This window comes from Saimiri boliviensis, chromosome 6 (genome assembly GCF_048565385.1).
Source record: "Saimiri boliviensis isolate mSaiBol1 chromosome 6, mSaiBol1.pri, whole genome shotgun sequence".
Taxonomy (NCBI): domain Eukaryota; kingdom Metazoa; phylum Chordata; class Mammalia; order Primates; family Cebidae; genus Saimiri; species Saimiri boliviensis.
In genome coordinates this window covers 73,643,313-73,663,900 of record NC_133454.1, presented here as the reverse complement: position 1 = coordinate 73,663,900, position 20,588 = coordinate 73,643,313, and the positions used below count along the sequence as shown (strand labels likewise).

At 45.3% G+C, this 20,588-nt stretch overlaps 3 protein-coding genes across 10 annotated transcripts in view; 2 read left to right on the top strand and 1 right to left on the bottom strand.

The window, feature by feature from the left end:
- ART5 (ADP-ribosyltransferase 5) overlaps nucleotides 1-8,767 on the top strand; it is a 46,599-nt gene extending 37,832 nt beyond the window's left edge. Inside the window, exons 5-6 of one of the 3 annotated variants that reach the window (XR_012518074.1) lie at nucleotides 4,339-4,613; nucleotides 7,526-8,767. Coding sequence is in view for 1 of the 3 variants with exons in the window: in XM_074400988.1 (XP_074257089.1) it covers nucleotides 4,339-4,436 (98 nt within the window). In the remaining 2 variants the exon portion in view is untranslated. Of the gene's footprint in view, nucleotides 1-4,338; nucleotides 4,993-7,525 lie in introns of those variants that run through there. The other 2 variants (XR_012518073.1, XM_074400988.1) reach the window with 2 other exon arrangements.
- Nucleotides 1-19,167, bottom strand: part of XNDC1N (XRCC1 N-terminal domain containing 1, N-terminal like) — a 34,450-nt gene extending 15,283 nt beyond the window's left edge. The window contains exons 1-5 of one of the 5 annotated variants that reach the window (XM_074400983.1): nucleotides 18,808-18,983; nucleotides 12,514-14,417; nucleotides 8,621-8,762; nucleotides 7,062-7,217; nucleotides 5,355-5,533 (exon numbers count right to left, since the gene is read on the bottom strand). In XM_074400983.1, coding sequence (XP_074257084.1) covers nucleotides 5,355-5,533; nucleotides 7,062-7,217; nucleotides 8,621-8,762; nucleotides 12,514-12,558 — 522 coding nt within the window. In that variant the 5' untranslated portion in view covers nucleotides 12,559-14,417; nucleotides 18,808-18,983. Of the gene's footprint in view, nucleotides 1-5,354; nucleotides 5,534-7,061; nucleotides 7,218-8,620; nucleotides 8,763-12,513; nucleotides 14,418-14,779; nucleotides 15,065-18,807 lie in introns of those variants that run through there. The other 4 variants (XM_074400982.1, XM_074400984.1, XM_074400985.1 and 1 more) reach the window with 4 other exon arrangements.
- Nucleotides 19,168-19,307: 140 nt separating this feature from the next.
- RNF121 (ring finger protein 121) overlaps nucleotides 19,308-20,588 on the top strand; it is a 75,596-nt gene continuing 74,315 nt past the window's right edge. Inside the window, exon 1 of one of the 2 annotated variants that reach the window (XM_003923413.4) lies at nucleotides 19,308-19,556. In XM_003923413.4, the coding sequence (XP_003923462.2) occupies nucleotides 19,398-19,556 (159 nt within the window). In that variant the 5' untranslated portion in view covers nucleotides 19,308-19,397. The remainder of the gene's footprint in view (nucleotides 19,557-20,588) is intronic. The other variant, XM_010334272.3, reaches the window with a different exon arrangement.

Below are 20,588 nucleotides of genomic sequence, written 5' to 3'. Positions count from 1 at the left end.
GAGCCACCATGCCCGGCAAACTTTTTTTTTTTTTTTTTTTTTGAGACAGTGTATCGCTCTGTTACTCAGGCATGAATGCAGTGGCACTAATCATATCTCACTGCAGCCTCAAACTCCTGGGCTCAGGTGATCCTCCTGCCTCGGTCCCAAGTAGCTGGGACTACAGATGTGTGCTACCATGCCTGGTTAATTCTTTTTTTGGAGATGGGGTCTTGCTATGTTGCCCAGGCTGGTCTTAAACACCTGACCTCAAGTGATTCTCCCATCTCAGCCTTACAGGTATGAGACACTGTACCTAGACTAAAACGGCAAACTTAATCGATAAATATTCTATGTGTTCTGAGTGTTCCACTGACTGGTCATTCTCCTGTCTCTCTCCCTCTCTTCAGGCCTCCCTACTCCGAGATACAACAACATTTAAATTAGATCATTTAATAACCCTACACTGGCCTCTAAGTATTCAAATGAAGTGGAGAGTGGCATGTCTCTCACTTCAAGGTTGCAGGGAGCAGATGAAAGTTCTGTCCAGAGGCCAGGAAGAATGGCCCACATCAATCTGCAGGAAAGCACAGCCACAGAGAGAAGGATAAGAGGGATGAGATGACTGCCTTAGTAAGAAAGGCATGGCAAAGGCCAATGTAGGCTAAAGCTGGCCTCCTGTGAGAATCAGCCAAGTGGTAAATGCAAAGAGAAAGTTTTGTTTTGTTTTAAGACAGGGTCTCACTGTCACCCAGGCTAGAGTGCAGTGGCGTAATCTCAGCTCACTGCAACCTCCGCCTCCCAGGCTCAACTGATCTTCCCACCTCAGCCTCCCAAGTAGCTGAGACTACATGCACATGACACCACACTTGGATAATTTTTATATTATTACTATTATTTTTGGAGATGGAGTCTTGCTCTATCACCAAGCTGGAGTGCATTGGTGCAATCTTGGCTCACTGTAACCTCCCTCCCGGTTCAAGCACTTCTCCTGCCTCAGCCTCCCGAGTAGCTGGGACTACAGGTGCACACTACCACGCCCAGCTAATTTTTTGTATTTTAGTAGAGACGAGCTTTCACAGTATTGCTTGAGGCTGGTTTCGAACTCCTGACCTCAGGCAATCCGCCCACCTTGGCCTCCCAAAGTGCTAGGATTATAGGCATGAACCACCACACCTAGCCAATTTTTATATTTTTTTGTAGAGATAGGGTTTTATCATGTTGCCGAGGCTGGTCTTGAACTCTTGGACTCAAGGAATCTGCCTGCCTTGACCTCCCACAGCGCTAGGATAACATGAGGGAGCCACCATACCTAGCTGAAAAAATTCTTGAAGGAAATTAAAAGTGCTACTCTAATGAACACACGAATGATAAGAAAGCAAAACAGCCTTATTGCTGACATGGAGAAAGTTTTAGCAGTATAGGTAGATCAAATCAGCCATGATACACACTTAACCAAAGCCTAATCTACAGCAAGGCCCTAACTCTCTTCAATTCTATGAAGGCTGAGAGACGTGAGAAAGCTGAAGAGAAGTCTAAAGCTAGCAGAGATCGGTTCATGAAGTTTAAGGAAAAAAATCCGTCTCCTTAACATTAAAGTGCAAGGTGAAGCAGCAAGTGCTGATGGAGAAGTTACAGCAAATTATCCAGAAGATATCGCTAAGATCACTGATGAAGGTGTCTACACCAAACAATGGAGTTTCAGTGTAGATGAAACTGCCTTCTATTGAAAGAAGATGCCACCTAGGACTTTCATAGCTAGAGAAGAGAAGTCAATGCCTGGCTTCAAAGCTTCAAAGGACAAGCTAACTCTCTCTTTAGGGTTAATGCAGCTGGTGACTTTAAGTTGAAGCCAATGCTCTTTTACCATTCTAAAAGTCCCAGGGCCCTTAAGAATTATGCTGAATCTATTCTGCCTGTGCTCTATAAGCGGAACAACAAAGTCTGGATGACAACACATCTGTTTACAGCATGGTTTCCTGAGTATTTTAAACCCACAGTTGAAAGCTAATACTCAGAAAGATTTCTTTTCAAAACATTTCTGCTCACTGGTAATGTACCTAGTCAGCCAAGAGCTCTGATGGAGATGTACAAGGAGCTTAATGTTGTTTTCATGCCTACTAATATAATATCCATTTTGCAGCCCATGTATCAAGGAGTAATTCAGCTTTCAAGCATTACTATTTAAGAAATAGATTCTGGCCGGGCGCGGTGGCTCAAGCCTGTAATCCCAGCACTTTGGGAGGCCGAGGCGGGTGGATCACAAGGTCAAGAGATCGAGACCATCCTGGTCAACATGGTGAAACCCCGTCTCTACTAAAAATACAAAAAATTAGCTGGGTATGGTGGCGTGTGCCTGTAATCCCAGCTACTCAGGAAGCTGAGGCAGGAGAATTGCCTGAGCCCAGGAGGCGGAGGTTGCGGTGAGCCGAGATTGTGCCATTGCACTCCAGCCTGGGTAACAAGAGTGAAACTCCGCCTCAAAAAAAAAAAAAAAAAAAAAAAAAAGAAATAGATTCTGTAAGGGTATAGCTGCCATAGTTGGTGATTCCTCTGATGGATCTAGGAAAGTAAATGAAAACCTTCTGGAAATAATTTACCATCTTGGTTGCCATTAAGAATACTGGTGAATCGGCCGGGCGCGGTGGCTCAAGCCTGTAATCCCAGCACTTTGGGAGGCCGAGGCGGGTGGATCACGAGGTCAAGAGATCGAGACCATCCTGGTCAACATAGTGAAACCCCGTCTCTACTAAAAATACAAAAAATTAGCTGGGCATGGTGGCGCGTGCCTGTAATCCCAGCTACTCAGGAGGCCGAGAGAGGAGAATTGCCTGAGCCCAGGAGGCGGAGGTTGTGGTGAGCCGAGATTGCGCCATTGCACTCCAGCCTGGGTAACAAGAGCGAAACTCCGTCTCAAAAAAAAAAAAAAAAAAAAAAAAAGAATACTGGTGAATCACAGGAGGAGGTCAAAATATCATTATTAACATAAGTTGGGACGAAGTTGATTCCAACTCTTCTGGTGGGCTTTCAAGACTTCAGTGGAGGAAGTAGGAGAACTAGGCCAGGCACGGTGGCTCATGCCTACAATCCCAGCACTTTGGGGGGCTGAAGGGGGTGGATCACTTGAGGCCAGGAGTTCGAGACCAGCCTGGCCAACATGGTGAAACCCCATCTCTACTAAAATAGAAAAAATGAGCTGGGTGTGGTGGTACACACCTGTAATTCCAGCTACTTGGGAAGCTGAGGTGGGAGAATTTCTTTTTTTTTTTTTTTTTTTTTTTTTTTTTTTTTTTTTTTTGAGACGGAGTTTCGCTCTTGTTACCCAGGCTGGAGTGCAATGGCGCGATCTCGGCTCACCGCAACCTCCGCCTCCTGGGTTCAGGCAATTCTCCTGCCTCAGCCTCCTGAGTAGCTGGGATTACAGGCATATGCCACCATGCCCAGCTAATTTTTTGTATTTTTAGTAGAGACGGGGTTTCACCATGTTGACCAGGATGGTCTCGATCTCTTGAACTCGTGATCCACCCGCCTCGGCCTCCCAAAGTGCTGGGATTACAGGCTTGAGCCACCGCGCCCGGCCTAAGGTGGGAGAATTTCTTGAACCTGGGAGGTAGAGGTTGCAGTGAGCTGAGATTGTGCCATTGCACTCCAGCCCTGAGCAACAGAGCAAGACTTTGTCTTGGAAAAAAAAAAGAAATAGTAAGAGAACTAAAATAGAAATGGAACATGAGGATGTGACAGAATTACTGCAATCTCAAGATAAAACCTGAACAGATGAGGAGTTGCTTCTTATAGATGAGCAAAGTGGCTTCTTGAGATGAAATCTACTCTTGGTGAAGATGCTGTGAACATCATTGAAATGATAAAAAAAGATTTAGAATATTACATTCATTTAGTTGATAAAGTAGTGGCTGTGTTTGGGAGAATTGACTCAAATTTTTTTTTTTTTTGAGACAGAGTTTTTCACTCTTGTTACCCAGGCTGGAGTGCAATGGCATGACCTTGGCTCACCGCAACCTCCGCCTCCTGGGTTCAAGCAATTCTCCTGCCTCAGCCTCCCGAGTAGCTGGGACTACAGGCGCGTGCCACCATGCCCAGCTAATTTTTGTATTTTTAGTAGAGACGGGGTTTCACCATATTGACCAGGATGGTCTCAGTCTCTTGACCTCGTGATCCACCCGCCTGGGCCTCCCAAAGTGCTGGGATTATAGGCGTGAGACACCACACCCGGCCGACTCAAATTTTTAAAGAAGTTCTACTGTGGTTAAAATGCTATCAAATGGCATCAATGCTACAGAGAACTCTTTCATGAAAGGAAAGGTAGACTGAGGTGGCAAACTTCATTGTCTTATTTTACAGAATTGCCACAGCCAGCCCAACCCTCAGCAGTCACCACCCTGATCTGTCAGCAGCTATCAACACTGAGGCAAGATTCTTCACCAGCAAAAAGATCATGACTCACTGAAGGTTCAGATAATTGTTGGTTTATATATACTGAAAAACCAAAGACTGTGTGTGACTTGTTTTATTGCCATAATCTGGAACCAAATCTGGAACATCTCCAAGGAGTGTCTGTACACGTGTGTTGTACAGGGAGAAAAGCAGGGGAACAAATGGAACTGCAAAGCACACATGTAAGGATACAACTTTGTAAGGAAATAATGACAGAGAAACTACACAGGAGCTTTGGGACTTTCAGTGTTCAAAGGAAAAGTCTGATAAAAGCTACAGTCACCCAATAACTTAGAAAGAAAGTATGAAGTTAAGTTTGGATCCAAGAATAATTTATTTAGGCTAAAGAGCAAATGGTCCAGAAGCTTTGTGTATGCTATATCCAAGGCTCACTCACTTGCATATTCCACCTGTGACAGAGGGAAGGAGAGGAGTTCACTCCTACATGTAAGAAAGGGTATCAAACCCACTGATGCTTGTATTTGTGTGTGTGTGTGTGTGTGTATGTGTGTGTGTGTGTGTATCTCTATGCCTCAAACAAGCACCAGCTTCTTTTTTTTTTTTTTTTTGAGACGGAGTTTCGCTCTTGTTACCCAGGCTGGAGTGCAATGGCGCGATCTCGGCTCACCGCAACCTCCGCCTCCTGGGCTCAGGCAATTCTCCTGCCTCAGCCTCCTAAGTAGCTGGGATTACAGGCACGCGCCACCACGCCCAGCTAGTTTTTTGTATTTTTAGTAGAGACGGGGTTTCACTATGTTGACCAGGATGGTCTCGATCTCTCGACCTCGTGATCCACCCGCCTCGGCCTCCCAAAGTGCTGGGATTACAGGCGTGAGCCACCGCGCCCGGCAGCACCAGCTTCTTAACCAGAAACCTGAAAAGGAAGGGAAAACATTAAATCCTCACTCTACCATCATACATACCTGGTTCAGCACAGAGCTCACAAGGGCTGAGGGACCCTCCACAGGATCATCTAAGGAATCCAGAGAAGAACGCACCCGTAGAAAGGCCAGGCCAAAGGACTGATGACGTGTGAAGGGTTGGGAGCAGGTCAGGCGAAGTCGATCCCATGACTCTCCGGAGGCAGGAGCCAGGAAGTCAACTCAAGGAAAAAAGAGAAAGAAAATTGGAGGAATGGAAATGCATAAATGGGAAAGAAAGAGGAAGAAAAGGTCAATACTAAGGAAAGGAGCTATAGAGAGTAAACTCCAACAAAAGGAAGAAGGAGGTCATCAGTAAATGTCCCCTTAGGCTTGGGTGCTCCGGGTATGGTAATGCTAAGCAGACCAGTCAGGGCCTTCTCCTATCCAGTCCCTTGCCTTCCCACCATCACTCCTCTGTCACAGTTCCACACTATTCCCAGCATGAATTCTATACCTCTCCAGGGACCTCATCAATATCTCACTTTAAGAAGAAGTTATCTGTAGAGTAGGGGCCCAGTGGATTAGCTGAGATATATATTGACCTTCCTTGGATCATAAGACCTCAACCTCCCTTGCACTACCACGTGCTCCACATGCTTACAGTATCACACTCCGATATCACAAACCCTGAACATCTTTAGTTCCTAACACTGTCCAGTCAGTACCTCGATTCCTCCAAATCATATGCCCCTCCAATGTCACTCTTCCTTTACATTACAAATATTTCCAACTTAAAAATGAACAAATCCTTATGAAACTGTACATCCCTAGAGGCTGGGAATCAGATCTTATGTTTCTTCTGTAGTGCCTAGTGAACAGAGATTTGTATAAACAGAATTCAGTAAACATCATAAGCTACATAACTATAACCACTATGTAGCCTTCCATTACTTCCATCAACATCTATCCTACATCCACACTTAAACACACAAAAACATATTATTATTATTATTATTATTATTATTTTGAGACAGTTTCCCTCTTGTCACCCAGTCTGGAGTGCAATGAATGGCATGATCTTGGCTCACTGCAACCTCTGCCTCCCAGGTTGAAGCAATTCTCCTGCCTCAGCCTCCTGAATAGCTGAGATTACAGGTGCACACCACCATATCTGGCTAATTTTTGTATTTTTAGTAGAGATGGGGTTTCACCATGTTGGCCAGGCTGGTCTCGAACTCCTGACCTCTGATGATCCACCCGCCCTGGTCTCCCAAAGTGCTAGGATTACAGGGGTGAGCCACCATGCCCAACCACAAAAACATATTAATCAATAAGTGTGTATGTTCTATATATTGGGCCCTACCGAATCACATGTATAAATGTAAATAGTTCATAAATTGGCTGGGCGTGGTGGCTCACGCCTGTAATCCAGGCACTTTGGAGGTCAAGGCGGGCAGATCACCTGAGGTCGGGAGTTCAAGACCAGCCTGGCCAACATGGTGAAACCCCGTCTTAATTAAAAAAAAAAAAACAAAAAACCAAAAAACATAAATCTCCATCTCCCTAGCTAGCACACATCCTTACCACACAGATCTCACACACAAGCACACCATTCCTTAACCACCCTTTGCCCCAAGAGATGTAATTAAGCCCCTGCACAGGCTCCCTCCCACAGTCTACAACCTAATAGCACCCACAGCTCTTTAGTACTGCATCTCCTTTTCTCATAAAGACCACCCCACTTTTTTCTGCTTTTGCCCTCTTTACCATCTTTAAACATGCGGACCCCGGAGCGGTTCTTCCCCTGCTTTGAATCAGTTAGAGACATTAGCATGGTTGCAGGGAGCAGGGTGACAAAAGGTCTGTCCAGGGGCCAGGAAGAACGGCCCACATCAATTTGCAGGAATGCACAGCCACAGTTACCTGGGGACAAAAGGTTGAGAGAAGGATAAGAGGGATGAGACGACTAAAGACAAAGGAATAGGGTAGAAGGAGGACATTCCTCTACTTTATAGCTAGATGAAAGCCAGAAAGGTTCAGTGATGTGTGGAGTCCCACAGGGAATCATTGACTGTAGTGGAATGAGACGGCAGTCTACTAAATACCAATGTCGCCACATCTACCATGTTCCTCCCAGCCAAAAACCTTCCCGTTTAAAAAGATCTGTTGCTTCTCCGTCCTCGGGCCCTGGTGGATAGCACTAAATTCTGTCTCTCTTAATTCCTTTCTAGGGAGCCTGACATCTCTGTCCTGACAAAACTGAGACCAGTGGACTTGACGTTCTAGATTCCAGAGAATTCTAAGGTCAATCTTCTCAATCCATAAACTCCTTTTTAGCCTTCTCAGATTATCCTTGCACAGGTCATCTCTCTAGCATTCTCCTGAGACTGATATTTACAGGTGTATGCAGGTTTTATTTGTTGGGATTTTTATTTATTTATTTATGAGACAGAGCCTCGCACTGTTGCCAGGCGCCACGCTGGAGTGCAGTGGTGCGATTTCGGCTCACTACAACCTCTGCCTCCCCGGTTCAAGCAATTCTCCTGCCTCAGCCTCCCGAGTAGCTGGGACTACAGGTGTGCGCCACCACGCCCAGCTAATTTTTGTATTTTAGTAGAGACGGGGTTTCACTATGTTGGTCAGGATGGTCTCGATCTCTTGACCTTGTGATCCGCCCACCTTGGCCTCCCAAAGTGCTGGGATTATAGGCGTGAGCCACCGCACCCGGTCCTATTTTTATTTTTCGAGACAGGGTCTCACTGTTGCCCAGGCTGGAGCGTGGTGGTGTCATCACAGCTCACTGCAGCCTTGACCTCCTGGGCTCAGGCGATCCTACCTCAGGCTTTCATGTAGCTAGGACTACAGGCGTGTACCACCAAAGCTGGCTAATTTTTGCATTTTTGGTAGAGACAGGATTTTGCCATGTTGCCCAAGCTGATCTCAAACTCCTGGGCTCAAGGGATCCTCCCACCTTGGCCTCCCAAAGTGCTGGGATTACAGGCATGAGCCACTGTGCCCGGTCGGGATTTATAATTATGTCAGTGTCCTAAGGTTTTACCCAGACCACTCAGATCAAAACATGATAGTTATGTTGCATAATTCGAGGAGCACCATTCACATTGTATTCCACGTGAATAGAGCCCTTGGAGTTCTCCACACAGATCTGGTCCAAGGGCAAGGGCCACATTTCCTTTTGACACCCAGGCAAAACTTATTCCATAAATGCTGCTGAGCTGGAATGAACTGAGACATGTTAGTGGAGTGGTTAGAGGGGAATATCACTCCTGTGTTCTTACTCAGAGGTTCCTAGGCCATAGAGAACTCACCCACATCAATGTAGCCAATGGGCACTGCCCTCTCCAGCTGTAGTTCCACTTTCAGTTGCCCACTCTTGTCTTGAGGGCAGCTGAGCCAAGGTCTCCTTGGACTGTCTGGGTTTAGCAAGTTCTCTACAGGATATTTGGGATCCTAAGTAAGAGAGGAGGAGAAAATCAGGAATCTCACTGGGCTCAAGGGAAAAAGGATGCCCACAAATCAGTGATCCCTATAATCTCTTTTTTTGTTTTTTTGAGACGGAGTTTCACTCGTTACCCACGCTGGAGTGCAATGGCGCGATCTCGGTTCACCGCCACCTCCACCTCCTGGGTTCAGGCAATTCTCCTGCCTCAGCCTCCCGAGTAGCTAGGATTACAGGCACATGCCATCATGCCCAGCTAATTTTTTGAATTTTTAGTAGAGATGGGGTTTCACCATGTTGACCAGGATGGTCTCGATCTCTTGACCTCGTGATCCACCCGCCTCGGCCTCCCAAAGTGGTGGGATTACAGGCTTGAGCCACCACGCCCGGCCATGATCCCTATAATCTCAAACCTTCCCAGTCATTCTAACTTGATAGAAAAGGCACTAGATGGGAGGCCATAGGACTACTGTTATCATGTGCCAAGCGGTTTACAGACACCATTTGCCTCTATCCCATTTACCAGACGACCTCATTTAATCTTTGTAACAATTCTTAGGTGGTTATATTACTACTTCCAAGTTAACAGATCAATATTGAAGATTAGAGAGGTTCAGAAACTTACTGAAGGCCACAGGCTAAATAACCAAGCAAAACAGAATTCCCAGGTTTCTAAAAGCAGAGCTCTTAATCACCATGTTATACTATTTCATTTATAAGATGTTTTCCAGGACATTTATTTATCTTTATAGTTATCCTGTGAGATAAGAAAGTCAAAGATTTTTATTCTAAGTTTATAAATGATACTTAGATGTAAAATTATTAATAAAGTCTAATTAGTGATCTTGAGATATAAATTCTGAGTTTTTTTTTTTTTTTTTTTTTTTTGAGACGGAGTTTCGCTCTTGTTACCCAGGCTGGAGTGCAATGGCGCGATCTCGGCTCACCGCAATCTCCGCCTCCTGGGCTCAGGCAATTCTCCTGCCTCAGCCTCCTGAGTAGCTGGGATTACAGGCACGCGCCACCACGCCCAGCTAGTTTTTTGTATTTTTAGTAGAGACGGAGTTTCACCATGTTGACCAGGATGGTCTTGATCTCTCGACCTCGTGATCCACCCGCCTCGGCCTCCCAAAGTGCTGGGATTACAGGCTTGAGCCACCGCGCCCGGCTAAATTCTGAGTTCTAACCTAAAGTCAGTTATTTTTTGGTTGAGAGATATTGAGTAAACAACTTTCCCTCTCTGGGTCTAAATTTCTTTCTTTCTGTAATTTCAGTTATTTGAGAGGCTAAGGCAGGAGAATCGCTTAAACCTGGAAGGTGGAGGTTGCAGTCAGCTGAGATTGTGCCACTGCACTGCAGCCTGGATGACAGAGTGAGACCCTGTCTCAAAAATAAAATTAAAAAAAATTATTTCTTTTCTTTTTTTTTTTTTAGAGACAGGGTCTTGCCCAGGCTGGAGTGCACTGATACAATCATGGCTCACTGCAGCCTCGAATCCCTGGGAGGATCACCTGAGTGATCCTCCTGCTTCAGCCTCCCGAGTAACTGGGACGACAGGTGTGTGCCACCATACCTAGCTAGTTTTTATTTTTGTTTTTAATTGAGATAGGGTCTTGCTTATTGCCCAGGGTACAGTGCAGTGGCACAATCGCAGCTCAATGCAGCCTTAACTTCCCAGGGTCAGGATACTCCCACCTCAGTCTCCTGAAGAGCTGGGACTACAGGTGCATGCCAGCACACCTGGCTAACTTTTGTATATTTCGTAGAGATGGGGCTTCACCATGTTTCCCAGGCTGGTCTTGAACTCCTGGGCTCAAGCAATTTTTCTGCCTCAGTCTCCCAAAGTACTAGGATGATGTGAGTCACCAGACCTAGTTAATTTTAAAATTTTTTGTAGAGATGAGGTCTTGCTATGTTGCTCAGGCTGGTTTCCAACCACTGGCCTCAAGCTATACTCCCACTTCAGCCTCCCGAAGTGTTGGGATTACAGGTATGAGCCCTGTAATCTAAATGTCTCCATCCATAAGTAAAAGAGGGAGACCAGCCTCATGGTTTTCAACCCTGTTTTTGTGTTAGCAATAAAATCCTTTTAACTGAAATCTTACACTGACATGTGCGGGTGCTTTTTTTTTTTTTTTTCTGGTAAATAAAAGGAGAGCTCTGGTAAAATCACAGGTGGGGAGGACTAGAGACATACGTGTCACCCTCTCCCTTTCAACTTGCTGAAGTGGGTCTCTCCAGAGTACAACTGAAAACCACAGAGTTTGAAATTAGCTAATGTTCTCTAGCATTTTATAAGGCTAAGAGTCCATGAAGCGGCCAGGTGCAGTGGCTCATGCCTATAATCTCAGCATTTTGGGAGGTTAAGGTGGGCGGATTATGAGGTCAGGACTTCAAGACCAGCCTGCCCCACACAGTGAAACCCCATCTCTACTAAAAATACAAAAATTAGCTGGGCATGGTGGCACACACCTGTAATCCCTGCTACTCGGGAGGCTGAGGCAAGAGAATTCCTTGAAACAGGGAGGTGGAGGTTGCAGTGAGTTGAGATCGTGCCACTGCACTCTAGCCTGGGCAACAGAGCAAGACTCCATCCCAAAAAAAGTCTATGAAGCAAATTGTTTAGCCTGACCATGCAGGTAAGGAGAATAAGCAAAATATTAATTTTATTTTACTTAGAATAGGGGTTAATATATTAGTTCCTAAAGATCCTCTAAGAGTCTTTTTCTTTTTTTGATACAGGGTCTTGCTCTGTTGCCCAGGCTGGAGTGCAGTGGCACAGTCATGGCTCATGGTTAGCCCTGACCTCTTAGGCTCAAAGCAATTCTCCTGCCTTGGCTTCCTAAGTAGCTGAGACTACAGGCACATGCTATCACACAGGGCTAATTCTTTATTTTTTGTAGAAATGGGGTCTCCTTGTGTTTCTCAGGCTGACCTTGAACTCCTAGACTCAAGAGATCCTCCTGCCTTGGGCTCCCAAAGTGTGGAATTACAGGCATGAATCACCTGTGCCTGGTCTAAGGATCTCCCTGAAATGTGTGGGAGATGTTTTTGACAGTCACAATGACTAGGAAACCTGGGGGCAAGGGATGCTAAATATCCCATTATGCAAATAAAATTGCTAAAAAATACAGACTTATGCCCCTAAATGCCAATGGCACCCCTTGAGAAAGACCAGGGTAACAGAAGGGAAAGAGGGGGAGTAGGAGTAAATAGATAGAGCAGTGACAGAAGAGGAAAAGGTAGGAAGTCCCTAAGAATCACATCAGATCAGGCCTGGACTCAGGGCCTAGGATCTAGCTCTAATTGGGATACTGTAGAACTTTTAGGAAGGAGGCTGAGATCACATTTGATGGTGGTGATAACCTCACAGGTCTGGGATTACCTCAAATGTCCTGCCCTGTTCTCAATGACAGAATGATCAAACTCCCCTTCTGAGGATCCTGCTGCAGTTTCTGGGCCTACAGCTTTGCCAGCGCCCTTCAAACTGGGTGGAATCCTGAGGGTGCTGCTTTCTGTACTTTCCACTTCTGAGAACACTTCTTTTTTTTTTTTTTTTTTTTTTTCTGAGAACACTTCTTTTCACCTCCTGTACTTCTATGGGAACAACCTGAGGACAAGAGCTGTTTCTTCTCTTACACTCTGAACTCACAGTGTCTCTTCTATTAGATTGGGAGTTTTCTGAAAGTGGAGCCAAGACTCCTATTTTTTTCACTCCTTTCAGTTATCAAGAAAACAAATCATGCCTGCTGATTAAGATACCTGAGAAGAAAATGATACCACATGGCTGATCTTCACAGGAGCCATGTTGGGCCCAGCACAGTGTCAAGTACAAGCAAAAACGCTTTCTCCCAAGATTTCTTCTGTCACCACTTTGGCACTGACTATGTGTTAGCTTCCAGAAAAGCAAGAATCCTCACATTACTCCTGAAATAGAGAACAGAAGAAAAATAAAATAGCCATGGCTATGATAACAGGAGTTATTTGCAGCAGTCAGTCCATTTCTGATGACCAACATGGGCTTGGTGGGAATGGTGGGAGGGAGTAGGTTTAGATCAGCTGATGAGGCTCCAACAAACATGAAATAACTCAAATGCAACCAGAAGGCAACACAGCAGCAAGTACAAAATAATATATTAAGATGTTAATGTTGGATTTATATATAGGTGAGCTCTCAAGGGCATGAATTGTGCCTTAAATTATACACCTTTATATCACTAGAGCCTAGTGCATAGTAAAGATAGGCAACAAATGTTCAACTAAATATATGATACAACTCTTTTCTTCTTCTCCTAAAATGAATCTTCCTAAATTTAGCTTTCCATGAAGTTATTCCTCTACTAGACATCTTGAATGACTTGCTGCTTTATGCAAAACCCTTGCTAAGCTGGGTGTGGTGGCCTGTGCCTGCAGTCCTAGTGACTCAGGAGAGTGAGGCAGGAAGATCACTTGAGCCCAGGAGCTGGAGGGTGCAGTGAGCTATGACGGTGCCACTGCATTACAGCCTGGGTGACAGAGTGAGACCCTAACTCTCAAAAAAAAAAAAAAGTTCTCATATTTGTACTTCGTGTTTTGCTAAACATTTTCTCTAAGTTTAAATATGCAAAAACACACATATTAGTATAATGAACTCATGCATCCATCACTTTGCTTCAACAATTCCTTGGTGAGAGGAATTTTAAAGCTGTCTGAGTCTTTAGGGAATCTCTCTTCAAATATTTAGCCCTGTCCATTTTATTCATGTTTATTACCCATCTGGCTCCTAAAAATATGAGTCTGTGACTCTTGATGTACTCCTGGCCATAATGGTCTTTTTGCTTACCCTTCCCAACAAAACTTTTTTCCCTTTTCTCCAAGATTTTCCTCATGCCATTGCCTCTGCTTGGAATGTTCTTTCTTCTTCCCACTTAGCAAATCTCATGCATCTTTGGTGCTCAAATGTTATCTCTCCTCTGCTTAAACAGCTCAGGGTGACAGCTCCATCCTGTCAATTCTCACTTAGCCTTTAACAGAGTGCCTCATATTACAATTATATGGGTATATATCTTCTTGTCTCTTGACAAACTGTAAGCTCTTGGAGGACAGGTTTCATGTCTGATTCATTTCTGTGTGCCCAATATAAAAGGGAGAATATAGTTCCTGATTTGCAAATGTCTGTTGAATGAATGACCATAAAAAATTGTGCTCCAAAGGGCTTACAGTCATAAAGCATTCAAAATGGGGTGGATTGCAGCAACAGCAGTAACAAACTCTTAGTGAATGGCATCTGAACGTCAAGCACTCCTCACAGGCCATAGCCTGTACAGTACTAAGGCTTCAAAGACAGAAGAATGAAGGGTGAGTCCTGAGTCTCTTCCCTAGGGCTCAGATTAATTAGGGCTCACTGTTCCTGCTATAGGAACTCACTGGGAACACAAAAATCTTTCCTTATCTCTGCTAGATTTTGGAGATATAAAAATAAATAAGGCATAGTTTCTGTTTTGAAGAAACTCACGGTATATTTTTGTGATTTGATGTGAAAAACTCCACCATCTCTCACCATCAATAAACACTTGGACCAGGCACGGTAGCTCACGCCTACCCAGCACATTGGGAGGCCAAGGAGGGTGGATATCTTAAGCCTAGGAGTTCAAGATTATCTTGGGTAACATGGTGAAATCCTGTCTCTACAAAAAACAAAACAAAACAAAACAAAACCAAAATTAGCCAGATGTGGTGGCAAGTGCCTGGAGTCTGAGCTACTCAGAAGGCTGAGGCAGGAGGATTGCCTGAGCTTGGGAAGCAGAGGTTGTAGTGAGCTGAGATCGCACCATTGCACTCCAGCCTGGGAGGCAGTGAAACCTTGTCTCAAAAATAAATAAATACATAAATAAATAAACATTTTTGGCTTGGCAATTCTGAAGCTGTCAATCTTGGATATCTCATTCAGTTAGTATTTTGGTACCTAGTAGGTACCAGGCACTGTACTAGGTGCTAGATACATAGTGGTGAATAAGACACATACAATGTTTTTCATGAAGATTATCACCTGTCAGGCCGGGCGCGGTGGCTCAAGCCTGTAATCCCAGCACTTTGGGAGGCCGAGGTGGGTGGATCACAAGGTCAAGAGATCGAGACCATCCTGGTCAACATGGTGAAACCCCGTCTCTACTAAAAAAAAAAAAAAAAAATTAGCCGGGCATGGTGGTGCGTGCCTGTAATCCCAGCTACTCAGGAGGCTGAGGCAGGAGAATTGCCTGAACCCAGGAGGCGGAGGTTGCGGTGAGCCGAGATCGTGCCATTGCACTCCAGCCTGGGTAACAAGAGCGAAACTCCGTCTCAAAAAAAAAAAAAAAAAAAAAAGATTATCACCTGTCAAACTGCTTGTGTTCTCACAAGATTAAGTTCTTTCAGAATGCCTTCCCTTATAAAAACTGTTGTTGCCATTTTCTGGTAATTGCTTTTTTACCCTGTGTGCTTCCTCACTAAGTAGTGAGCTCTTTAAGAATGCGGATTTTTGTCATGTTCATGATCTCCCACACTTCAGAGTAGCATCATGATTCTGTCAGAAACAATAAAGTAATAAGTTATGTTCAGGAAATTGGTTGACAATGTGAAGCAAAATAAAAGTAGATCCCTACCTCACAGCATATTTAAAAAATTGTACCTAGACTGGGTGAGGTGGCCTACACCTGTAATCCTAGCACTCTGGGATGCTGAGGTGGGTGGATCACTTGCGGTCAGGAGTTTGAGACCAGTCTGGCCAAAACGGTCAGTAGAAATCCTGTCTTGACTCAAAATACAAAAATTAGCTGGGCCTGGTGGCACACGCCAGTAATCCCAGCTACCGGGGAGGCTGAGGCAGGATAATTGCTTTAACCTGGGAGGCGAAGGTTGCAGTAAGCCAAGATCACCCCTCTGCACTCTAGCTTGAGTGACAGATTGAGACTCTGTCTCAAAAAATAAAATGAAATAAAAATAAATAATTATACCTAAAAGGCTGTGTACAGTGGTTTACGCCTGTAATCTCAGTACTCTGGGAGACAGAGGCTCAGGAGGATTGCTTGAACCCAGGAGTTCAAGACTAGCAACACAACAGGACCCCATCTCTACAAAATATTTTTAAAAAATTTGCCAGGTGTGCTGGCACATGCCTATAGTCCCAGCTACTCAGAAGGCTGAGGCGGAAGATTTGCTTGAGCCTGGGAGATGGAGGCTGCAGTGAGCAGTGATCACACCATTGCACTCCAGCCTGGGTGACAGAGTGAGAGAGAGTCTGTCTCAAAAAATATCTGTATTCCCAAATGGATGAAAGACAGAAATACGAAAAACAGTAAGAAGGCACAAACCAGGTTAAAATACAAATGCTTAACAAAAAGATCTTTGCAACAGATGTAAACTTGGACAGCATGTAGAAAATACGTATTTTTTAAAATGACAAATCAGTAAGGGAAAGCAATCTGACAGAAACTGGGGAGAAAATATAAACAAGACAACTCACATATGGTGAAATCCGAATGGCCAAAAACCCATGTAAAAAAATCTTCAACCTGCCACGCTATAAGGAAATTACAAATACAATTTCTCACCTCTAGGACTGGCAAAAACTTAAAAGTCTGATAATATAAATGACTGGCTACAATGTGGGAAAATGGGTCCCCCTCATAAACACATTCAGCACCTCTCAATTCTGACTAGCCACATTTCAAGAATATAATAAGCACATCTGGCTAGTAGCTAATTTATTTGTATGTGTACAAAAAGACATAGTGTTTCTAAATGCAAAAATTATAAAACTCTAATGTCCATCAATTGAGGAACGAATAAATGAAATTTTATAAAACCACACAATACAGCACTACACAATAGTTAAAAGGATGAATTAGACATAAACATATGTAAACATGAACAGGCTTCAAAAATAATATTATGGCCAGGCACTGTGTGGCTCATGCCTGTAATCCCTGTACTTTGGGAAGCCAAGGCAGGTGAATTGCCTGAGCCCAGGAGTTCAAGATCAGCCTGGGCAACATGGTAAAACCCTGTCTCCATTTATAAAATTTAAAAAATATATAGTGTGAAATAATTAAGTTACATAATGATACACAGAAAATAGCACTTAATAACAAGGGCACGGTTGCTCAAGCCTGTAATGCCAGCACTTTGGGAGGTGCAGGAGGGCAGATTGCTGGACCTCAGGAGTTTGAGACCAGCCTGACCAACCTGGTAAAACCCCTTCTCTACAAAAACACACAAAAATTAGCTGGGCATGATGGCACACAGCTGTGGTCCCATCTACTTGGGAGGTTGAGGCTGCAGTGAGCCAAGATCTTGCCACTGCACTCCAGCCTGGGGAACAGAGCCAGATCCTGTATCACTCAGGCCAGGCACAGTGGCTCAGCCTGCAATCCCAGCACTTTGGGAGGCGGAGGCTCACTGAGATCAGGCTCACATGGTGAAACCCCATCTCTACTAAAAATAGAAGCATGGTGGCCCGCGACCATAGTCCCAGCTATTCCGGAGGCTTGAGACATGAGAATCGATTGAACCTGGGAGAGGGGAGGCTGCAGCGGGCCCAGGTTGCATCACTCACTCCAGCCTTCATGACAAAGCAAGACACCGTCTCAAAGAAAACAAAAAGCACTCAAATTAAAAAGCCAAATGAAACATAATACAATACTATATAGTCATGGATATGTACAATTTTTAAAAAGGGATTAGAGAACACACAGCTAATTCTAATTCATAATAGTTGCTTCTGGAGAGGATACGCTTGAGAGTAGAAAATGCAAGTAAGTGTAACCTTTTTTTTTTTTTTTTCTGAGGCAGAGTCTTGCTGTGTCGCCCAGGCTGGAGTGCAGTGGCCCGAACTAGGCTCAGTGCAGCCTCCGCCTCCTGGATTCAAGCCATTTTCCTGCCTCAGCTTCCCAAGCAGCTGGGATTACAGGTGCCCGCCACCATGCCCAGCTAAATTTTTTTTTTGTATTTTTAGTAGAGACAGGATTTCACTATGTTGGCCAGGCTGCTCTTGAACTCCTGATTCTGTGATCTGTCTGCCTTGGCCTCCCAAAGCACTGGAATTACAGGCGTGAGCCACCGTGCCCGGCCAAACTTAACTTTCATTGTATTGTCTAGTTTTTAAAAAATGAGTATGCAAACACATCATGATGTCAATAGTCAATTTAGGATGATGGGTATACAGTATTTACAATATTCTCCGTATTAAGTTTTGTAAAATAAAAGTAATTTTTTTTTTTTTTTGAGACGGAGTTTCGCTCTTGTTACCCAGGCTGGAGTGCAATGGCGCGATCTCGGCTCACCGCAACCTCCGCCTCCTGGGTTCAGGCAATTCTCCTGCCTCAGCCTCCTGAGTAGCTGGGACTACAGGCGTACGCCACCATGCCCAGCTAATTTTTGTATTTTTAGTAGAGACGGGGTTTCACCATGTTGACCAAGATGGTCTCGATCTCTTGACCTCGTGATCCACCCGCCTCGGCCTCCCAAGTGCTGGGATTACAGGCGTGAGCCACTGCGCCCGGCCTAAAAATAATTATTTTTAAGTAAATGAGATGCCCGTAGATGATGTAAACAACACCCTGTATATTTCCCGTTGGTTCCAATATAAAGCTGACTTTTCTAGGGGTTCTGTGGGCTCACAGGCCATCCTAGTTTTTTCACCAGACAGATCCAGGCAGACGCCCAGAGACGTGTGAGCTGGGGCTACAGCCTTGCAAGGTAACGAGTTCACAGGGTGTTGAAAAGTCAGTTACAAAGGTATACGTGGGGATGAGGCAGTGAATGGTGTATAAAAAGGAGGGTAAGGTAGGAACCGGGGACGCAGGATGTGGCGTAGAAAAGTGCCGAGATGTGTGAAGTCGCCTGACAGCCTAAGAAGCTGCATGTGGGGGCCATGGAGGTCCCACCCACAAGGCTCTAGAGCTCTGTTTCAGGAGCTCAAGTCGCATCGCTGCTTCCATGGTTCGTCGGAACAGGCTGCTCCATACATTTCCTTGATGGCCACCCACTCCTCCCTCTCGGCCACTCCCCTCCCCATCAACAAATTCCAACGCCCCTCACCCGGGACCGTGGACCTCAAGGAGCCACCACTGCCTCCGATCGTGGACCACCAATCTATTCTCCCGCCAATTTGGCTCTCTGACCTTCGCCTTCTGACCCCGAGAGGCACTCTTCCGCCTTCCGTAGCACAGGAATGCGTTCTGCGGCTTCAAGAAACTGCTGTTTTTGAAAATGATTCCTACCGAGGCAAAAAGGCAGGTGCTGCAGCCAGGAAAATACATTTACGTGTTTTTTAATGTTTATTTTCACTCACTACAATTCTTTCGTAGAGGGAGCGGAATTTAAACTTCTGGGTCAGCCTCAGTGCAGCTTGGGAAACGTAGTTCCTGGTCCGCACTTCTCGCTCCACGGAGCCGAGACTTGAGGGAGCGTCGCGAAAGTTGCCCGTGTAGGAACTCTCCCATTTGGCTCTCCAAAGGGAAGAACTGGTTAAATATTCGCACTGAGAACAACGGGATTCAAATTTCTCATTTTCCAAGAACGCTCCTTTGCTGAAGCCTGGAAGGGCACGGGACTCCACTCTCTCCTTAATCCTGAAACCTGCAGCCGGTAGATAACCTCCTGATCCCCGATAGTCTCCGCCTGTTTTGATGCCCCGCCCCCAAGCCACCGATTGGCTAGGAGCACTTGAGCGGCGGAAGCAGCTGGCTCGCGCGGGGACTGCGGTGAGGGGGCGAGCCGTGAAGATGGCGGCAGTGGTGGAGGTTGAGGTTGGAGGTGGTGCTGCTGGGGAACGGGAGCTGGATGAGGTAAGCGGAGTTGAGAGAAGAAGAGAGACTCAGACTGAAACTGAGGGGAAGGGCAGTGAGGTGTCGGGAGGAGGGGGTCTTAGGAGAGACGGGAAAGATCCTGAGAGGGAAGGAGCTGATTAGGGGGTGGGTGCGTGGAGAGGGAAGTCAGAGGTACTCCTGACTTGGGGACTCCGAGGCGGCCTTGGGAGTGGAAGACTTGCTTTAGCCTCAAGAGTGGAGATGGAGGATAGAGAGAGAGGTCAGAGTGGTGGAGGTGTTAAGATTTTGCGATTACTAGCTGGGGGTCTTAGGGTAGGACTGAAGGGCTGGGAGGTAGTTTGAGTTGGAGGGGCGTGAATTTTTGCAGGGGAAGGCCGGGCTTCCACTGTGAGAGAGGACTCTATCTAAGCCTAGGATGGGGGTTGGGGACACAGACCGGAAAAGAGTGCTAATCCACTGGTAGTATAGCTTGAGTTATCTTAAAGTAGGAACTGTTTTATTTATCCGTACATTCTAAGACTTGTATCTAATGCGGGCTCAGTAAAGTTTTGGTCAACGAATGAAGGAACAGGTGGATGAATGAATGATTGTCTGCCTGAATTTATGCTTTTATTCACTTAATGAACATTAAGTATGACCTTTGCTCCGGGTCCTGGGCCAGGTGCTAGGGAGACAAAGGGTTCCTCCGTTGAAGAGCCCGCAGTCTAGTTGTGGGAGACAGACAAGAAGACTAGGTATTGCATTAGAGGCATAATCGTGACACTGAGAAGAATGCAACAGTTTAGCTTGGCATAGGGAAGGCTTCCCGTAGTTGCTGAGTCTTAAACGATAAATAAGTGTCTCTCTCTCCTTCTAGACTTGAGTTCCTTGAAGATGAGCTCCTTGAGGTTGTATGTCCCCTTTACCTGTCTAGTAGGATGAGAAAGGAAAATGAAAAGATTCTGAAGCTGTAGAATTGATAGCTAGAGGCGTTTGTGATCTTGCACATGCCAGCATATGGACAGAGACGGCAAAAAGGAATAGGAGGAAGGGAACTGGTTGCCAGAGATA